The following is a 19,036-nucleotide window of genomic DNA, read 5'->3' as shown; positions in this document are numbered from 1 at the left end:
CACTATTTAGACCTGGGCCATGCTGGGGCGAGTAACACCCCGGGCAGGACCGGTGCGTCCACGAAGGTTAACACTGGTCTGACGGGACATGATAATCGACAGGATCATCGACGCAGTGTAGCCGGCCCAGGCGAACCACAGGAATGCCGTTGAGGCCTGAGCCTCGCGGCAACGCTTCGTGCGGTTATGGGCTCCATTGGTGATTTCGTTGTGGAGCGTATAATTCTAGAGCAAGTATCCACAGGTTAGCGTTGCCCTAATATTATAGATAACTTTGGTGCATCATCTTTTTGGGAGAGTTCGCGGGACGAAAACTCCACACTCCACTTTTTTTCTTTTGTGGATAATTCTCCCGACTGATAAGGCAGAAGATCATGCAACCGGTACGTACATCGTTGCTGCAGCTGTGGGCTTCCAGTTTCGCAGCCAGAGCGATACCAGCCGTCAGGAACAGGATCGCATTAAGCGTATCGATGACAATCAAGAAGATTGGGTGGATGGCCCAGTCACTATTGATTGTTGCTGGGAATAGATAGAAGAGGGTGAACATCGAAAAGGCCGCAACAAACATGGCGTAGTTGATGGTCGCAGGGTTCCCGGCGAATGCTTGGGCGATTATGTTACCGATCAGAGCCATGACGAGCAGAGTCCAAAGGAACTGATGCCACCAGCGTTAGTCCAGAATATCCAGCTGCGTTGCTTGTTTGCTTCGTAGACCCAGCCAGAGCAGGGGTCGCAGCTCGAAAAAGATCGACATACCTCCCAGATTCGTAGGCCGAGCTGGATAGCTTTGGCAACCATTTTGACGGTTTTATTTGGATGAGTGATGGGTGGTGCTTGAGAGCTGACGCGGGAGAGGTGAGCTGGCTGTAGATTATCGATCTGCTGCAGTAGATCCGGCACCGGGGAATTAATAAATCAGATAGACGGAGTGATGAATATTATAAGAAAGAATCATCTTCAGTGCGGGATGATCGGGCAACACGAACGATGACGATATGCGCCGGTTCAGGGATCTGCTACGTCATGCGCCGGTCCGAATCATGAAATCACCACCACCAGCTGCACCATTGGGAGTTTCCACCACACATCGTCGAGAAGATCGAATGGAGCCGAAGTGCGGTCTAGGTGCTTATGTTTTTCAGCACTGACTCGTAGATAAGTTAGTCCTGATGAACCCAAAGGTGCCCAGTCTGGCGCAGTTGGGCGCTTTTGCATTTGGCCCCAAGCGCTACCCATTCATGTTCAAAAAATCCCTACATTGCTTTTATCCCCAGGGTGATCCCCCAAGGCGATTAATTGCTTCAACACATACATAGCATCAAGCTGATCTTGCTATCATCAACTTCCGAGGTCATCCGAGCATGAAACATTGATGCCGTCACCCATGGGCGGAGTCAAAGCTGTACCAGTCAAGCTTGTGTGGGAATGCAATCCCTCCATTAAGCTCTCCAACCAGTGGGCCTGCAAACTTTAAACGTTGTAGTTGAAAGAGCTTCTGGCTTCTCGACTGGATGCCCGCATAGAGCTTGATTGAAATCCATGAACCACACCTGCAGCAAAACAGGAGCCAGCAGATCCTTGACCGGATGATCTGCTTTGTGCCGCAAGTGTAATTGTTCATTCAGACGATCCCACCCACACTCTTCTCACATTGATTGGTAGTTAACCTTGACACCAAGACCACCCACGCCTCGGTTGGGTAAGGACTGTAGCGAAATCAGAGGAGTATTCAGCAATCACAAGCACTGAGGAGGTGAGAGACGGAGAGTCCGCCGACTTAGCGCCGGTGGTACGACACCCACAACCAGGCATCCGGACGGTCCAGCCCAATCTAAAATCCATCGGTGGCTGTTGGGCCAGTTATCTAGCTCTATGTACAAGAGTTTTCATGTCTGCAAAAAAACTCAATTAGCGCCGATGTGTATGCAGGAGATGCTTCAGCAGAAAAGATTCTCATATATGTGCAGCAGTTGACGCTGATTGTTCGCTAAGCGGTTAATCAATGTCAGAGAGAGAAGGATGCTAGCCGGCAATATAATCCAACGAGAAGCCGTAGAGACGATCAAGATCAAGCATTGATCAACAGTCTTGGCACACAAGTGCCGACAGATTTATTTATTAGTTACCCACCTTCCCTGTGAGACTATCGTTGAAGCATTCCCGAGACACTGCTTCCTGTAGCGGAGAATACTGCCGATTGTACCCTGTAGATCATGTTTCTCCTTCACTTCTATGCTCTTAAATTAAGTTTCACTCTTTTAGGCAACTAATAAATGTTTTGGAGGTATATCAGGAGCTGTCGTGCTAGACATCGACGCGTAACACAGACTAACATAATATTCAAGTTTGACCTCCAATAGACCCTCGAACACAATCAGGCAATATAATAAGAGACCCCAATAATATCTTACACAAATCCAGTGAATCCTCAATGCAACACAACCTCCTTATGTATATCCTTCACCTCTAGACATAAGGAAATACTAACTTGATTCACTGGGCTGATGATTATACCCAATTGCGCTGATCACTTTGAATTAGAAGATTCCTGAGATCAACTGAATGGTCAACTCTATAATACTAGGCAACGATAAATGCCGAAGAAACACCCGTCGTCTTCCCCATTGAACATACACGTGAGCGTACTTACAAATTCAAGAGTGATAGTACTAGTGATCAACAGTCTGAACCTTGTAAATCCGATCCACCACCAGTCCACCGCCACACACAAATACCGATAAATCAAGAAAAGAAGGCAGTTAAGCCAAAGTACCTAGGCTGATACCCCATTCAATACAATGAGCCTAGGCTCAACGGCTGAAAGTAGTCTTCCAATTGCCGAATCATTCCATCCAGTCTGACCACTACTAAATACTCAATTCGCCACGCCTAGGAACTTTTACAGGGTAGGTGGGACCATATTACTGACTTCTTGGAATGAGAGAGAGAGAGAGAGAGATGTCAACGGCAAACCGGCAAGCTAGAAAGCTACTACCTTCGCTTGGGGGGGGGTATTTCCGTCCCGTTACTCTGTCGTGATGTCATCACGGTCAACTCGGAAAGCATCCCCGGCAAAGCAAGCAAACAAACAATGAAGAAGAGGTACCGGGATGGGGTGACGGGCAGTTAGTAAAGTTATACGGTGTGTATATATAGTACAAGGGTGGACTGAATATATAAATGTAGTAAAGCACAATAATACTATTTATTGAGATTCCTTCTAACTGCAGAATTTGTGGTTATTCCAATTGACATAACATACTTAACTACCACCATCTACCTCCTCACATCCACATCCACATTTACATCCATTATCAATTCAAATCCCATCATGCCAGTCCTCCCATCACTAAAAGACACCCCCTTCGACACCGACATCCGCGACCGTCACTTAATATACGACTACGCCGCACAAGACGCACAAGGCAACCCGGAGAAATGGCGGTATGAAATGTGGTTCTACAACGAGGACCGCATCGTCTACGCCATCCATGGCGGACCCATGGCGGGCCGGAAGAACTTCCAAACGGCCACGTACCAGTGTATTCGACCGGGGGAACTGTGGCAGTGCAATTGGCTCGAGGAGACGGGCACGATATGCTCGTTGGTGTATGACATCCCGCGGAAGCGTATCACCACGTTGCTGGGGTTCTCCAAGGGCCATTGGGAGGAAAGTGAGGCAGCGCACGGCGATAAGCGGAATGCGAAGGATCTGGAGAGGTGGAGGGGGTTGGCCACGATTGGCAAGCAGACGGATCGGAAGCTTTTGAGTGAGCAGGCGGATATCCTTGAGGATTTCCGGGGTCCGGGTGATCTGGAGCCGATTGAGATGGAGTGGCCGACGTTATAGTTGAGGCAAGTTCGCGTTCGCGGGAATGTACGCATCGCTAGGTGGGGTATGCAATTGAGGGAGGAGCGAGGATACGAGATATGGAGGTTTAAAGTGGTGTTTATTGGGAATGGTATTCTATTTTGTACTTAGTTCTCATGTCTCCAGTATACCCCGCAGTATCATGACGTTTCACTAGCAAACATTCAATGCTTGTCTGTTTATGTCTGTCTTCTGTCCATTCGGATGTAGATAGATGGCTAATCCGTTGTGTTGCATGGATTACACCACCGCAAGGGTCGGGCGTAGGGTCTGTCGGATCAAGCAAGACATCAATGTCGGGAGCCAGTTTGTTATCGATAATGGTCGGCCTTTCACCTCAGATGTCTTCGCTGCGATCATAGCCACTGGCCACTCAACGACTGACGGGAAAACTCGCGCCGCGGTATCATGTCATCAACTCTTCGTGTTGCCTTGATGCATGCTTATCAAGTAGATCACGGAGACGTGCAGCTATAGTCGTTTGGGGCCAAAAACCCTGTTGTCCGTCGCAGACTGGACACGACCCCTGGGGACGCAGCTAAATTTTCGGAAGATCTTTATGTATACCGGGAAGAGTCCAATGGCAGGCTTCCTAGGACCGTAGGTAATCTTCAAATCTGCGACGAGTATCTATTTTGCGTACGTTCTTATCGATCGTTCTCTCGAAGGCGGGTGTAGCGCAGGTCAGGAACCTTGATTCGACGAAGAACTTCCCGTCGATGGGGCCTGGGTGCAAACGAGCTCTACTTGTATATCGTCCACATATTTGGGAGGGTGGCCGTCGTATGATGGAGCTCTGCTGATAATAGCAACTGCAACTTGAGCTGCTTGGTCATTGGCCGTCATGTTGTCAATGAACCACGTTTTCCAAGGTTCACTGCTAGACCCGGATGTTTGGAGGGTTGCAATTCGGGTGGTATCGGTTTCTTGAGCGAAAGCTTTAGAAGGTCAGTAAGGGAGGTATCGCAAAGAAAATGCAGGAACAAACACCGGGCCAACATACAGATAGAAGGGATGGCAGCAACGTCGAACAGAGGCGGAGGGCAGTTAGAGAGCACGGGCTGATTGACGAGCATTTCACTCAACACCGTATTCAAGGGGTCATCGTAGTAATTTCCACTCGTGGTAAGTCCATACAAGGCCTGCTTCAGCAGGGTAATCAAATCGTACGAGCACTGTGGGCCCCATACACCATCGCAGCCATTGTTCGAGCCTGATGGCGTTCCGGTAAGGTTTCCCACGCGCAAAGCAATCTCGGAGGTCCGGTTGGAGGTAATAACAGAACTATTGAGAAGAGCGCCGTATCCAAGCCAGAAGCTAACTTTAGTCATGGGCTCTTGCCCTTTGCCTCGAGAGTTGGCATCGAATCCATAGTAGAGGTTGAGACTCTCCTCAAACAGAGGGGGAAAGTTGAAGGAGACAGCAGTTTGAGCTAGGGCGTCGAGACAGCTACCGCTCCAAAAGGAGCAGAACTGAGCGATTGCGGGCGACCCAAGTACAAGCAACAAAATGAAGGCATTTAGGCAAGGTCGGAGGATTGCCCCCATTCCAAAATAGCCGGCCATTTGGTAGCACCAACGGTCGGAAGTCGTGCTGAGAAGAGCGACCGATCTACTTCACAGGCACAAGAATGATGTAATGGGAACCGTTGAGCGGGCGAAGACCATGCTCGTAACCGTGATTCGGTGTATATCAAGGTCGGTTAACAGGCGGTGGGACAGATGATCGTTTGAGAAGAGGTCAAAGTCGGGAGGCGGTCGCCTGAATCATGCCAGAACTAGACTTGCTATAAACACATTAAAGGCGCGGCACAAGGCGTGTTCGCAAAGTCGGAAGTGCCGGGTGATGTCTCCAGGGGGTTTAGAACGAGTTCAATTCGTTTACTCGTCTGTTATGGACAGTAAATTATGGGTAGATTTACTCGCGTTCGCAACCGCGACGATCGGGTGCAGGAGTCGCGACAGACAGGGCGGCAGGCTGACGGCTTATCGGTCGATACGGCTGGAAGGGAAAGGAGGGATCCGTTCACCGTTTAAAAATGCTGAAGGTTATCAAATCGAGGCTGGAGAGAGATATCGGGTCGTGAGGGGTCCAGCGGTTGGTAGACGAGCAAATTGTCCCTGGCGCGAGGGCCTCTGTTATACAAGATACAGAGGGGGGTAGTGGTAGTGGTGGTGGTGGTGGTGGTGGTGGGAGGTGATGAGCGACGGTCACTGATGGGTGTGGACGGAGCGACAGGGGCCGATGATGATCGGTTGCGGAGGGATCAAGAAGAGGTATTTAGCCAGAAGAGAGAGGAGAGGAAGAGAAAGAGGGGGTAAGCATCAGGTAATCAGGGTGTGATTCCCAGTGGTCGTTAGTGAATGAGTGAGTGAGGTACTAGTCTAGTAGTTAAGAATTGGAGGTTCAGTCAGAAGGAGTAGCAGCAGCAGCAGTAATAGTATGATGCTGCTCCGACCTGGACAGATTATTCTTTTTCTTTGCCAGGGCGAGTTGGACTGTCTTGCCCGTGAAACAAGGCGTGTGGATACGCTTGGGGATTGGCCCAAGGTGCCTGGCTTTCGGTGACTCCCTGACTTCCCAGAATCCTCGAGGCATTCTTGGCGCTGCCCGGTCACCAACGCTAACTGGCAGCCCCCGCATACCTGGCGCCGAATGCGGTAATTCCGGAGGGTAATCCCGCCCAGGGTCGCAGCAGGGAGCCAGTCACAGGGCCCATTCACCACATATTTCGGGACTGGCGCCGCTCCTCGTCTCTCCTCAGGGGCCAATAGACTCGCTTATGTTCCAGCCACCATCGTAACTAGGAGGTTAGGTGGTATTTTTCTTCTTCCCACATCCGGGCAGTGACAGACCCAAAACGCGTTTTTACTGCTCACTGCTAATTCCAGCTTACACCTAGATAGTCTACTAGCAGCGCCTGGTGAGATGCTCATATTGACTCAGGGTCCAGGGTGCCCCATGTAACTAGTATGTAGTGCTGACGAGAACATGAGCAGCACCGGGTGAAAAGCAGCACCGGGTGGAGTTTAACAGACATGGAAACTACAGCTGTTCTGTGTACAGTCGGTATCTCGTATTGTGGTAGTTAGTTCATACCAAGCCCCGTATTGGAACCAGCGTTTGAAATGATTTCTTCTTCTGCTGATTATTATCATTATTCTTTACTATTCGGGAAACACTATGATCTTCCGGTTTCAGGGTCCGGTCGCTCAATCCGACTAAAAATATTACTTATCTAATATCTACCTGACTGTAGTGGCCGGTAGCGGGTCCTAATCACCACTAACTGGTGATAAAATTGCGCTTTCTTTTTTGGTAGTTAGTTGGTAGTGGTGCACTAACTAAACGCTTTTGGCTTTTTTTGGCTTTTCCACCATCATCCGGATCCTCCGGTGACATCGAGAATGCTTCAAGCCCATCCGGAGCTCCTTCCGAACACATAGCTATGCTCGATGATTTGTCCATTTCCATTTCCCACTTTTCGAGCAGGCAGTCATCTTACCCATCCACAAAATGACTTCTCTACGAGCAGTCGGCCACAACAACAGTAGTGGATAGTCAGTGTCTGCTTGCGGGAGGACATTGAAGGACCGGCACGATTAATCTACACTTTACAGTGGACAATTTGTCTCATTATTTACACTTCGGCTGAATTGTCCACTAGCCCAATTTGGTCCTGTCGCCCGTGAACTTTTCCGCGTTTACTTTGATTAATCCCTCGTGTTCTGCGGTAATGTCGAACAAGCTTTTTTCATTCGTTTGGTGGTGGTTTATAGGAGAATTCTGCAGAACTCTGCTAGGCGGTTGGTCAGACCAGACTACTAGCAGTTGTGGATGATAACCAGCGTGTATCCAGGTTTTACGACTCGTTCGGACGCGGATCTGCCTGCTCAGTTCGTAGAAAACGGCTTCCGAAACTAGCAGACTAGATGCTTTACTCTGATACTTAGCTCCCGTTAAACCACTCAGTCACTACTATATAGAGTAAGAACTCGCATACTAGTAGTAGTATCCTGAAAGTCAAGTACGGTGAGCTGCTGAATACATGTACCAACCGCACGTGGCCAGCGTATCATGATGACTCTTACTTCGTCCACCAGTATGATACTTCTTGCCAATCAATGCGCCAGTCTCGGGGGGTTTCCCTGCATAGCGTGTTCCAATGTGATAAACACCTACTCGAACAAGCCTGGCACAGAATATAGTGAGTTCAACAATACACCTAGAGCTCAGACCATGCCCGCAGGGTCATGTTGTAACGGGACACGGACTCAACCACGGTTAAATGTCGGATGTCTGAACACCCTTGACTTCGTTGGGCTTTAGGTCGAGCGTGATGGTTGCTGGAGGAGTCACTCTGAAGCACGCCGTTGGTAGGGGGAGGTCCGGGGATATCGCACCAATGGAATGAGGGCATGCAACATAGGTCAGCAGTAGTAGCTCAGTAAGTAGTACGGTGGTAGCACTATCAAAATAGATGAAGTGACTCAAGTGAGGTTATTAAGTGTCCATACAGCCAGCTAGCAAGCAAGCAAAGCTAACTCGTGGCTAGCTATAACCTATCAGGGCTTTCCCAAATTCTAGGCATAATCATAATTGCCAACGAGCTGTAGATTTACCTTTTGATCTACAGGATGGTTGAGCGTGGCTGGTGATCCTCCCAAAGCTACTGCTGATGTTAGATACCAGCTATGAGAATGATACCAGCTATGAGAAGCCAAGCAAGTCAAAACAGCAAGTTTTCAGCAATATGCTACTTCGGAGTACAATGTCAATCATCCACCCTACGAGATAGATGAGACAACCTCTGGAACGGTAGACCGTTTCCATCACAAAAGCTGGAGAGGGGTGTGTTGATTGTCGGAGAAACCGTTAGTTAGTCTGACCGATACCATTAGCGCAGTCCTCGGAAGAGATCCACCCTTCCTTCACTGGTCCCTGATTCACTCACTCCTTAGTAGATAGTTAGTTAGTAGCCATCTACTAAACTAACAGCCAGCCCAATTTAGCGTCTTAGCCAACAGTCCCTGCTTCTTCTTTCCCCCTGTTGCGATGGAGTTCGACCGGCTATCTAGTAGTTGATTTTTCGGGCTTTCAATTCGGGGTGTTATGTTCGACCTCTAGCTAGGGAAAAAGTGCCACTAGTTGTTGCCATGAAGATTTCCGAGCAATGAGCACAGTCCCTTGAATGGAACCCCCGAAATTAATTTGTTTGGTTTTTGTTGCTTTTCTGCTCAGACACATCCCCCCCACCTTCTGACTCTCTTCAATTCCATAACCCATCGTGTGCTGTTGTTGGGTCGGTTATTGCCGCTGTTGCCACCGGTGGGTGGGATTTGGTTTGTCTTCGTTCGCTTTCGCTTGCGGGAAAAAGTCTCTGTTTGCATACATGCATACTTACATGTATGCATTGCACAGTACTGTAAGTAGCGATCGATCGCATACCATTCATTCATTCATTCTTCATCTCACCTGGTAATCTACACAATACACTACAAACTCTCGCCTGCAAGATAGGCGTGTGATATGTCCAACTTCTCACTACTTCAGTATGAAGTGGCCAAACACTGGCTTAACTCGCTGCAAGTGAGCAGGCAGACAAACAGAAAGAACTAAAACAAAATAATACAAAATAAACGAAAGACTAAAATCAAAGTAAATGTGCTTCCCAAGCATTCCGGTCTTCCCAAAAGAGCCCTGCCTGCTTGAGATGGGTCTCTTATCCTAGTCTAACTGAAAAGAAAATACCCGGTGGCGGCATTTGATTTACTTCCCATGTGGGAATCAACCAAGCCAAGTTAGTAAACAGTCAAGTGGTGAACTGGGACTTAGATTGATCCCTGGTTTTTAGAGCCACTATCACCACTTCGTTAGTCTGCCACTAACCAACCCGAGGGGGAGGCCTAAGCGGCCAGTAATTACATAGAAGATAGTAGCAAAATCACACTAAACCTCTACCGTAAACTACTAACTAGAATACTACCACCGGTTCTCCGTCACTTCGTAGAATTAATTGACCATTGTTTCGCATTGGCTGCTTACCAATGCTCCCTGGCTGACCCATGAGGGAAGCGAGTGGGGATTAGGATAGTTCGTTCACCCTTCCCTCCCCTTTTTTTTCCCTGGACCGAAGGGATGAATGGATGGATGGATGGATGGATAGGAAAAGAATCATGAAATGACATCACACCCATCCCTGATCATCCGCAAACCCGCATTCCAAAAACAAAATAAAAATAAAATAAAATAAATAAAAACCAAACACCCGATCTTCCATCTTCTTCTCATTCTGGGATAGTTAGTCTGAATGCATGATATCTAACATTCTTTCCTCGGTAAGTCGTTAGGCACTACGCAGGACAGAGTACCATTTTACCATACCATGTGCTACCAACCACCTGGTAGATAGATAGCCGGTGTCTAGTAGTCAGGCGACAATCTGTTTTGTCTGTTAACTAGTCATGAAGGCTGTTTGTTCCCTCCTATAGAAGAAGGATATGCATCTATTTGTTCATTGCATGCATATATGCCACATTGTGAGCTGAGTATCTACTATCTAGTTAACTACTACCCCTCTCCTCATCACACCCCATCCATCCATTTCATCCCATCCCGTCTCCCTACGAGTGAGATTAAAATGAAGGGTCCATGTACTGTATGTAGTAACTACTACTTATGCGACAATAATGCCTATGAGGTCATCACCCGAAATGCCATAGTTAACTACTAATAAACTAACTAGCCTACCAAACTCAACACTGCTAAGCAGTTAGTAGTGAACTGAGTACGGAGTAAATTAAAGTAATTCCCACATTCTGTATCTATTTACGGAGTAGCAACTATCTATCTGCCTGTCTGACTCGCTTAGCGAAGCAAGTGGGATTCGGATTCGAATTCGGGTATGCTTGCTTTCTTGCTGCCTAGTCACGAAACCCCCACACACATAATAACTTCATAAGTTATTTCTATGAATTCTAGGAGTAGGCAGTTCGTTTCCGATCCCATCCCTTCCTGTGGATACACTGGATAGAAGTTCATCCGCTCTTGGCTATCTGCCTAGGAAGTAGGAAAGGGGAAACTCCTAGTAGTCTGTTACCTTTCTTCTCACTTCCTTTCGCTTCCGGTTTCTCGCCTCGAGATTGCGGATGTGGGAGTGGGTGGATAATGATAACTACTACTAGTACGTAGTAGGTCTGGCTGCCTAAAGCTGTCAAGTTGGAATAATATCCAAGAACCAATCATAATCTAGTAGTTACCCTCGGATGGAGGCTGGATGCGAGCCATACCTTGTTGGGCTGTCTTCGAGGTATCCTGTGAGACTGAGACATAGAGGGACGATGGAGTCTAAGAAGATTAGAGATGGGCAGCTCATTGCCCAATTTCATATGCGCTGTGGAGTCATAACTAGTGGGTTACTAGATACTAACTATAGTAGTATAACTTCATATGTTCGTTGCTAACCCTTCGTATCCTGCTAAGCACCATACGAACGGTAACATGTGCAATTTACGGGTTCCAGCGGAAAAAGACCTTCTATACGAGGTCGCGTGCTCTGGAGAAGTCTCGCACAACCCCTGGGACTCTCTGCCTGCTCTATAAGAGATAGGTCGCACAGTATACCCTCATCGATAGTGCCTCGATCTCTCCAGAGCTTCAACGCGGCCTTTGAGTATTAACGCAGATTCCTCGATCGATTTAGTCAGTCGGCGAATCTTCTCCATTTCTCGAGACTGGTTTTTGTTCGCAATAACCACCAATTTGCGCGCCGTCTCAACCTCGGCCGCCTCCATGTCTGTCAGGCCACGCGTATGGCGGGATCGATGATTGTTTTTCAGGTTCTTCTTGAGGTTGGTGACCTTTGTGACAGCTTTGACAAGGGGTAACATAAAGACCATGTGCGACGTAAGCCATGAAGCGTTCTCAGGCGTAGCACCTCGATGGCCAAAGACCACATCCATGGCCGCCGCCCGTTGCGTAAACTTCTTCATACTCTGAGCGCCCTGAGGCACCGGCGCCACGTTCTGTTCCCAGTTGAAGTACGGGAGTTGCATACCGTTGTGATCCTCTTCGCCGCTGTAACGGCCACCTTTGATCTCAGTGTCTTGTATCATCTTCATCTCCTTCCAAGTCTCATACATCCACAGCTCTTCCGGTGTCAGCTGGCTCATGGCCATACTCTCCAGGTCGCTTTTCGCTGGGTATGTTGCCAGTTTTAATCCCGTAAAGAGCGCGAGACTGTTGCCTTGCTCGACTGTTTTAGCTAGTTCCTCGAGCTTCATACATGTCGTTGCCAGATCATCGCTCTCGGTGGGCACAGGCAGGAATCTGAAACCCTCGCTTACTTGTGTACTGTCCGTAGAAGGCGTGTCCGGATCGTGGTATTCACGCTTCACTTCATAGTGCTCTGGTGCTATTTGGGTATCATAAACGCGTACTCCACGCGTCGGTAGCTGACGTTCCATCTTCCCGTGTCAGATCAAATCTATGTAGGGATGTCCGGGGTGTTTGGTCGCGGACGGTTCAAAAGACAGGAACCGAGATAGAACAACACCTTATGAGCCAGCTGGCATGAATTGTTTCATGTTAGTTCGTGGGAGAAGGTTCATGGGCTTGTATTTGTTCTGCAGGGGTCACACCGACTGTCATCCAGCTGCTCAAGGAGTTTCTTCCGGAAGGATACCACGTTCTGGTTCAGGTAGTGGTCACGTGGATTTCCAGACCGTTCGTCTCTGGTCTTCAACCGTCGTCCCTTGGCTATCGATTGATTGCAGTCTCGGCTGGTCAGACTCAATAGCGGAATATCCACTGTATTTGGTTGAGGAGGTACTTTCGAGATGAGAGATATTTTCCGTGAAAGGAAGGTTGGGCTGAAGTCAAACCGAACTATGAGTGAGAGAAGCATAGACCGAATGGGGCTTCATGGAAGACATGCAACTACAGTATAGAAGCAAGTGAAAGAAGTGAATGTGAATTGCATCAATATTGTACAGAGGTGCAACCGAATTCAGCAAGAGTATCCGACCGGCCGCCCTTTCCTAATATACACAATGTTTTGATCCGTGACGTTTCTCGTTGTATACATGGTGTGAGAATATGAATGTGTCGAAGTGGTCAGATATGTCAGAACGTGACCGTGAATGGAAGGAACAGAAGAGGGAAAGAAAAGTCTCAAAATGGTAGGAGAGTGTCCGTCAAAAGCAAAAAAGAAAGGAGAATTCCCCAGAACGCCAGAGCTCCACGCTTGAATGTCGCACATATATTTCCCGTATTGGTCGCCTTTTTCTCCAATTCGCTGAGAAGTTCAAAATCAATTGTCGTCATCTTCAATAGACGCATGTCCATGGCCGGTTAGCCAAACTCGCTTCCAGGGACCGCCCTCCGGTCCGAACGCTGCCTCTCGATCTTGACGCATCCCTTCAAGAACACCCACGATACCACCACTGCGCAAGCGCTCGAGAACCACGTTCATGCCCTGTTTGCTCTTGAGCACGGCTTCGCGGGTGCGGTTCAATCCAATCAGCTCAATTGTGCGTTGGATTCCTGCAGTGGACAGGGAGCTGAAAAAGCCTCTCTTTGGAGCTTCTTCTTCATAATCCCCGGTGTGATCGCTACTCGTCTCGGTCTTTCTTCTGCCTAGCAATTTTCCTTGTCCAAATTTGGAGCGAAACGTGACAGTGGTGCGCACCGTAGTCTGCTCGCTTTTCTTCTCATCGAGCGAAAGCCCTTCCAGCGTGCCGAGTGGGCCTTCATGGGACTGTCGCTGGTAGAATTGCTTCTCGACCACACTCAAAATCCCGGTCCATTCCATATTACGGGATTCCGTCTGCATCCAGCCCTCTTTGGCGTCGACAACAGTCGTTTCGAGAATATAGCTCTGGCCGGAATTGTCCGAGCCGCCGATCCCCTTGGGAAGGAGTTTGAGTATTCCCGAAGGAACCTTGGATTTCTTGAGGAGGAGACGCGTGGTGTGGAGACGCTGGGTCGTCGGATCGACGTAACGGTCAATGACATCGGTGGTCAGCACATGGCGAGAATAAGGGTTGGGATAGCGAAGGAAATAGGCCAGCGACACGGCCGGGAAGGAGTAGTCGTAGGTAAAGACATTCTCGAAGAACTTCATAGTGGCGACTGATGCATACAGGATGGGTCAAATAGAACTGAGATGAGGATGATACAGCAACTGGGGAAGGGAGAGGATGGAACTGGAGCTGAGGGTGGCGTTGGGGATGCTGCTTGGTTTAAAGTGAACTGCAGTGCTCGCCTGCTCAATCGCCTTTCTCAGTGGCCGGACGAATCTGCCCGAGCCTCCGACTGGGAAGAATTTCTGTCAGCTTCTGGCCGCTCGCCGCTAATCCCCTTTGGTAATGCGGGGATGGGCCGGTGCATCATCTGATTGTCTTTCCTTCTGGCCAATCAGAGTGCCGGCCTTAGGAATACTATGTATTATTTTCCTGTTTCCTTCAGCCATGTAGACTTAAGTACTACTGGTATAGACCAGGGACTGCGTGCTGATCCTCGTATGATCATGATCATGTTCTGAGGTGTCACTTTCTGACGTCAACACTTTATAACTCATAGGGGTGGACAAACGGCATCCGCTTCATACTAACATGATTTCAGACGGTCAATCTGCCGTCAATTTATATATCCGTCATACTACTAGTCTGGTAGTCTGGGTATCACTACTCCGAAGTACAACTACTAAGTAGTACTACCGTTCTAATGCAACGGTATTACTAGTATTATAACTTCATTATTACTACTAATAGTAGTACTAGTATACTAATGCTATTACTAGTGCCAAACTCCGACGAAAAAGAAAAGCCATGACAGCCAAGCTTTCTGAGTCTAGCAGCACTGCTACTAGTAACTAGTGGTAGTAGCAGTAGTAATAGCAGTAGTACGCACTAGTCACACTCAATAATATACTACTATACAAGGGGTATCGGCAATAAGAACCCAGTAGTACCAACTACGACTCCGATGACACTACTAATCATATTAGTAGCAGATTACCGTGCCCTGCTTGTTCTGAATATGCTGCATCCCATAATGACAATTCGTCTTAGCAGCCTGATGCAGTAGTCTACACTAAGTAGGACTCTTGCGTGGCCTGCAATATGATGATGGTAGGTGCGGAGGTACTATTTGGCGCTTCTATGCATGAGATGTGTCGACATGTGTGACACATGCCTGCAAGCCCATACGCCTTCATGACCGATAAGGAAAGCCTGGCATCTCACAAGGTCAGAGTCCGAGTTATCTGGGCTTATTTTGATTTTCATCTCTGTTTGTATCTTGTTTGTCTGGCTTGAAAGACCTTAGGCATGTGGCTCGTTCATCTTAGTACGATTTGACCGCGGATGAAACCCCGGACACCATTGCTGAGCCAACACTCCTCGCCATCGACTAGGTCAGTAGCTGCAATTATACCCTCAGTGCAGAATCCTTGTGCTAAAGCATAATGCCTCGTTGTGCCCGCATTGCCACCGCTGGAAAGCGGCGGTGTGATCCAAGCTGGCTTTCCCTCCCCACCCGTCATATCTCGTCGCCTGAAGTATGGTGTTGTAATGCTTCCTTCCATGATCTCACCCGCCGGGTTTACCAGAAGAACTTCCACTGGCTCTACAAACGAAACTATTCCCGATCGGTGTCGTGCAGCTGTGTAGAAGTCGCGAGCTGTAGTTTTGTGTGTTGTGAATGCAGAGGGCGATATGCGTTCAGAGTCGATGTATACACGCCAGGCAGTGGATTGAAGGCTCGTTTCGGACGGAGTTAGGAAATTCAATGGATTCATTGAGGTCGTCGGGTTGACCTCAACCTCGCAAGTGCCCGCGCTATCCAGGAGTATACGGAGGCGCCATGGTTTGGTCTTATCCGGAATGAAGGTGTCGAGAAACTCGACGAACTGATCCGTGTCTTGTTTCAGGAAGGCTAAAGTCTTTTCCCACCCAAAACATGTCGCTGCATTTCGGAGGCGTTCTTGGTGATAAGGGAGGAGATAGTACGGTGTGGTCAATGGATCGGGCGAAGTTCTTGCTGTTGTTCGCTCGCCAATTGTTGGGAGAGCAGGATCGTAGCGTAGAGACGATATGATCTTGAAGTCCGGTGGCAGCACATTCGATGCCATTCTTTGCCGCAGCGGTACTTGCGACCGAGGGTAGGAGATGAGACACTTGCGAGTAGTAGCTAGACAGAGCACCGAGCTGTTAGCAAAGACTAGGCGGCGTGCTGTTAAACACCCCGATACATTAGACGGTCGCCCACTAGAAAACACGTGTAGATGCGATTGAGAAGATCAATTCGTGCCAGGCCGAGCTGTGTGCTATGGCCATGATCCAGCAGGGCATTTGCCTTGGAATCACGGATGATGATGTTGTGGAGAAAGCAGGAGCTGACGGAGCCCATCCCCTTGCGGCGAGTGTGATTGGCCCAAAACAGCTCGGAAAGCCCGCTGCGTCGCCGGAACCTGAACATCGCAACGCATAACTTTTCAAGCCGCATCTCTCCTCGCTCTCTCCCAACCCCAAGACAAGCTGTCCGCCCTGTCGACAAGCACTTGCTCTGCACCCAGGACCGTCTGTGCTCCCCATCAATTTCTCCCAGGACCATTCGCTGCCACGATGCTGACCGAGCTCGCGTGTAGATTTATAGGAAAAGCGATAAGAAGACGGGTTCCTCTGTCGGGTCATCATGTCAAGCCAGACGCCATTGCCCCAGCCTACGAAGAACGTCGTTCTTGACACGACTTCTCTTCCCCCATCCTCATCGGCATCAGTTTGGGATCGCATCTCGAAATGGGTGTCGGAAAATAAGGCTCTTGTTTACACCATTGCCGGTGTTGCTGTGGTCGTGACGAGCGCGGGTGTTGTCTACTACCTCTCCGACTCGAGCCGGACTACCCCGGCCCCTTCCACAGAGAAGAAGAAGAGCAAGAACCAGAGAAGAAAGGAGAAGAAGAAGGCAGAAGAGGAGAAGAAGGCCAAGGCTGCCTCCGTTCAAGATGGTATGTCGATGAGAACCACGCTTCGCCTCTCCCGCCGACAAGCATCCGGTTCGGGCTGACGATCTACTTAGAGCCTGCGGTGAAGAAGACGGAGGAAGTCTCCGAAGAACTCCCAGAAGTTGACGAGGAATCTGTTGCACAGCTGTCGGAAGAGGTAAGTAATTGATCCTTTACGATGAGAAACCCGGGCGCCGATACCGCGAATGCTAATGCTGGTTTTAAAGACCAGGAAGGCTTACGCAGCCAAGCTCAAGGCTGCTGGAAACAAGGCTTATGGCTCTAAGGACTACAACAAAGCCATTGAGCTCTACGGAAAGGCCATCATCTGCAAGCCCGATCCGGTCTTCTATTCCAACCGTGCCGCCTGCTATAACGTTCTGTCGGAGTGGGAGAAGGTCGTCGAAGATACCAGCGCCGCTCTCGCCATGGACAGCGAGTACGTCAAGGCTCTGAACCGGAGAGCTATTGCATACGAACACTTGGAGAAGTTCAGCGAAGCTCTTCTTGACTTCACTGCCAGCTGCATCATCGACGGCTTCTCCAACGAGATCAGCCGTGTTGCTCTGGAAAGACTCTTGAAGAAGGTTGCAGAGAGGAAAGGAAAGGCCATCATTGAGGCGAAGGGCAAGAAGCTCCCTAGCCCGACCTTCGTTTCCAACTACCTTCAGAGCTTCCGCCCACAGACACTGCCCGAAGGCCTCGATGAGTCTGCGGAGCTGAGCGATGAGTCTGGTAAGGGTCAACTCCGCAAGGGTCTGCTTGCAATGGCCCTGAAGACCGGTGATGGCTATGAGGAGGCTGCTTCCGCCTTTGAGAAGGCCCTGGAGCTCGGAGACTTGGGTGAATATGAAGCTCTTGCTCTTAACCTGAGAGCCACCTTCACCTACCTCGAGGGTAACGCTCAGGCCGCATTGTTGGATCTCAACAAGAGTGTTGAGCTGCAGCCGTCGTTGGTTCAGAGCTACATTAAGCGTGCCAGCTTGCACCTTGAGCTCGGTATGTTCAAATGTCCTTTGGTAGTAGATGCTTTGCTGACAAGTTGAAACAGGAAACAAGGACGCCGCTGCCGACGACTTCGAGCTCGCCATCACCCACAACAAGGATGACCCCGACATTTACTACCACCGTGCTCAGCTTCACTTCATCCTCGGAGAGTTCGCCGAGGCTGCTAAGGATTACCAGAAATCCATCGATCTCGACCGTACTTTCATCTACTCTCACATCCAGCTCGGTGTTACGCAGTACAAGATGGGCTCTGTCGCGTCCGCCATGGCTACTTTCAGAAGATCCGTGAAGAACTTCGAAGAGGTGCCCGACGTCTACAACTACTACGGTGAACTTCTCCTCGACCAGCAGAACTTCTCGGAGGCTATTGAGAAGTTCGACAAGGCCGTGGAGATGGAGAAACAGAGCAAGCCTATGGGTATCAACGTTCTGCCTCTGATCAACAAGGCTCTCGCCTTGTTCCAGTGGAAGCACGATTTCCAGGAGGCTGAGAACCTCTGCCAGAAAGCCTTGATCAGTAAGTTTTGCGGTTGTTCGCTGTAAAGTGGTGATCTTGGAAACACTAACCGGCTTGCAGTTGATCCTGAGTGCGATATCGCCGTAGGAACGATGGCCCAGCTGCTGCTGCAGCAGGGCAAGGTCTCGCAGGCCCTTAAGTACTTCGAGCGTGCCGCTGAACTTGCTCGTACCGAGGCGGAGATCATCAATGCCATCTCCTATGCCGAAGCCACCCGCACGCAGCTGGAAGTCCAGGAGAAGTACCCTCAGCTCGCTGCCCGTCTGCAAGGCATGGGTGCTGGCTTTGCTCCCCCTCCCGCTCTGTAAGACTTGAGTCCTGATGTATCTTCATTTACACCCGTCAAGACACCAAAACACGTGTATGACCTAATCTTTCCTCCCTCATTCTCTTCCGTCTTGGAATTCCGGTGGTTGAAGCGTTGCAGGCCGTAGCTCATGCCTGGTCTGCTCTGGTAGGTGCATGGGCGCCTGAACTTTTCATCTCTGTGTGTATTTACTATAAGGACTTCTTTTCTTCTATTATTTCTCGTTTCATTTGACGTCTGGATCTCTTCTTTATTCTTTTTGTGCTGATATACTGTTTTTATCTCCTGTTGCGACCGTGTTATCTTTCATATTCTGTTTGCGAG

At 49.2% G+C, this 19,036-nt stretch overlaps 7 protein-coding genes across 7 annotated transcripts; 2 read left to right on the top strand and 5 right to left on the bottom strand.

Moving 5' to 3' along the window:
- Positions 1-6: 6 nt before the first annotated feature.
- On the bottom strand, positions 7-801 carry ASPBRDRAFT_33788 (MARVEL domain-containing protein; the record flags this gene model as incomplete). The annotated part of the gene is made up of 3 exons (XM_067623159.1): positions 7-225; positions 392-658; positions 760-801. 3 exons carry the CDS (start codon positions 799-801, stop codon positions 7-9), a joined length of 528 nt encoding a protein of 175 aa, XP_067475191.1.
- Positions 802-3,334: 2,533 nt separating this feature from the next.
- Positions 3,335-3,853, top strand: ASPBRDRAFT_199644 (uncharacterized protein; the record flags this gene model as incomplete). The annotated part of the gene is made up of 1 exon (XM_067621352.1): positions 3,335-3,853. The coding sequence occupies one exon, from the start codon at positions 3,335-3,337 to the stop codon at positions 3,851-3,853; it is 519 nt and encodes a 172-aa protein (XP_067475190.1).
- Positions 3,854-4,558: 705 nt separating this feature from the next.
- Positions 4,559-5,439, bottom strand: ASPBRDRAFT_134374 (uncharacterized protein; the record flags this gene model as incomplete). The annotated part of the gene is made up of 2 exons (XM_067618601.1): positions 4,559-4,812; positions 4,878-5,439. The coding sequence occupies 2 exons, from the start codon at positions 5,437-5,439 to the stop codon at positions 4,559-4,561; spliced, it is 816 nt and encodes a 271-aa protein (XP_067475189.1).
- A 6,060-nt stretch (positions 5,440-11,499) lies between these two features.
- ASPBRDRAFT_33785 (uncharacterized protein) lies at positions 11,500-12,339 on the bottom strand (the record flags this gene model as incomplete). The annotated part of the gene is made up of 1 exon (XM_067623158.1): positions 11,500-12,339. The coding sequence occupies one exon, from the start codon at positions 12,337-12,339 to the stop codon at positions 11,500-11,502; it is 840 nt and encodes a 279-aa protein (XP_067475188.1).
- An 845-nt stretch (positions 12,340-13,184) lies between these two features.
- On the bottom strand, positions 13,185-13,997 carry ASPBRDRAFT_58518 (MSF1 domain protein; the record flags this gene model as incomplete). Its single annotated transcript, XM_067627908.1, has 1 exon — positions 13,185-13,997. The coding sequence occupies one exon, from the start codon at positions 13,995-13,997 to the stop codon at positions 13,185-13,187; it is 813 nt and encodes a 270-aa protein (XP_067475187.1).
- An 847-nt stretch (positions 13,998-14,844) lies between these two features.
- ASPBRDRAFT_47444 (uncharacterized protein) lies at positions 14,845-16,242 on the bottom strand. The gene has a single exon (XM_067625857.1). The coding sequence runs from the start codon at positions 16,005-16,007 to the stop codon at positions 15,216-15,218; it is 792 nt and encodes a 263-aa protein (XP_067475186.1). The 5' UTR covers positions 16,008-16,242; the 3' UTR covers positions 14,845-15,215.
- A 328-nt stretch (positions 16,243-16,570) lies between these two features.
- Positions 16,571-18,713, top strand: tom70 (putative mitochondrial outer membrane translocase receptor (TOM70); the record flags this gene model as incomplete). Its single annotated transcript, XM_067618615.1, has 5 exons — positions 16,571-16,883; positions 16,955-17,037; positions 17,108-17,879; positions 17,932-18,405; positions 18,466-18,713. 5 exons carry the CDS (start codon positions 16,571-16,573, stop codon positions 18,711-18,713), a joined length of 1,890 nt encoding a protein of 629 aa, XP_067475185.1.
- Between the last annotated feature and the right edge of the window lie 323 nt (positions 18,714-19,036).

This window comes from Aspergillus brasiliensis, assembly GCF_001889945.1.
Source record: "Aspergillus brasiliensis CBS 101740 unplaced genomic scaffold ASPBRscaffold_14, whole genome shotgun sequence".
In the NCBI taxonomy this organism is placed as follows: Eukaryota; Fungi; Ascomycota; class Eurotiomycetes; order Eurotiales; family Aspergillaceae; genus Aspergillus; species Aspergillus brasiliensis.
This window is presented reverse-complemented; position numbering and strand designations above follow the sequence as displayed.

Coding starts and splice junctions, on each gene's coding strand:
- ASPBRDRAFT_47444 (XM_067625857.1), bottom strand. CDS start 16,007: ATGGCATCGAATGTGCTGCCACCGGACTTCAAGATCATATCGTCTCTA.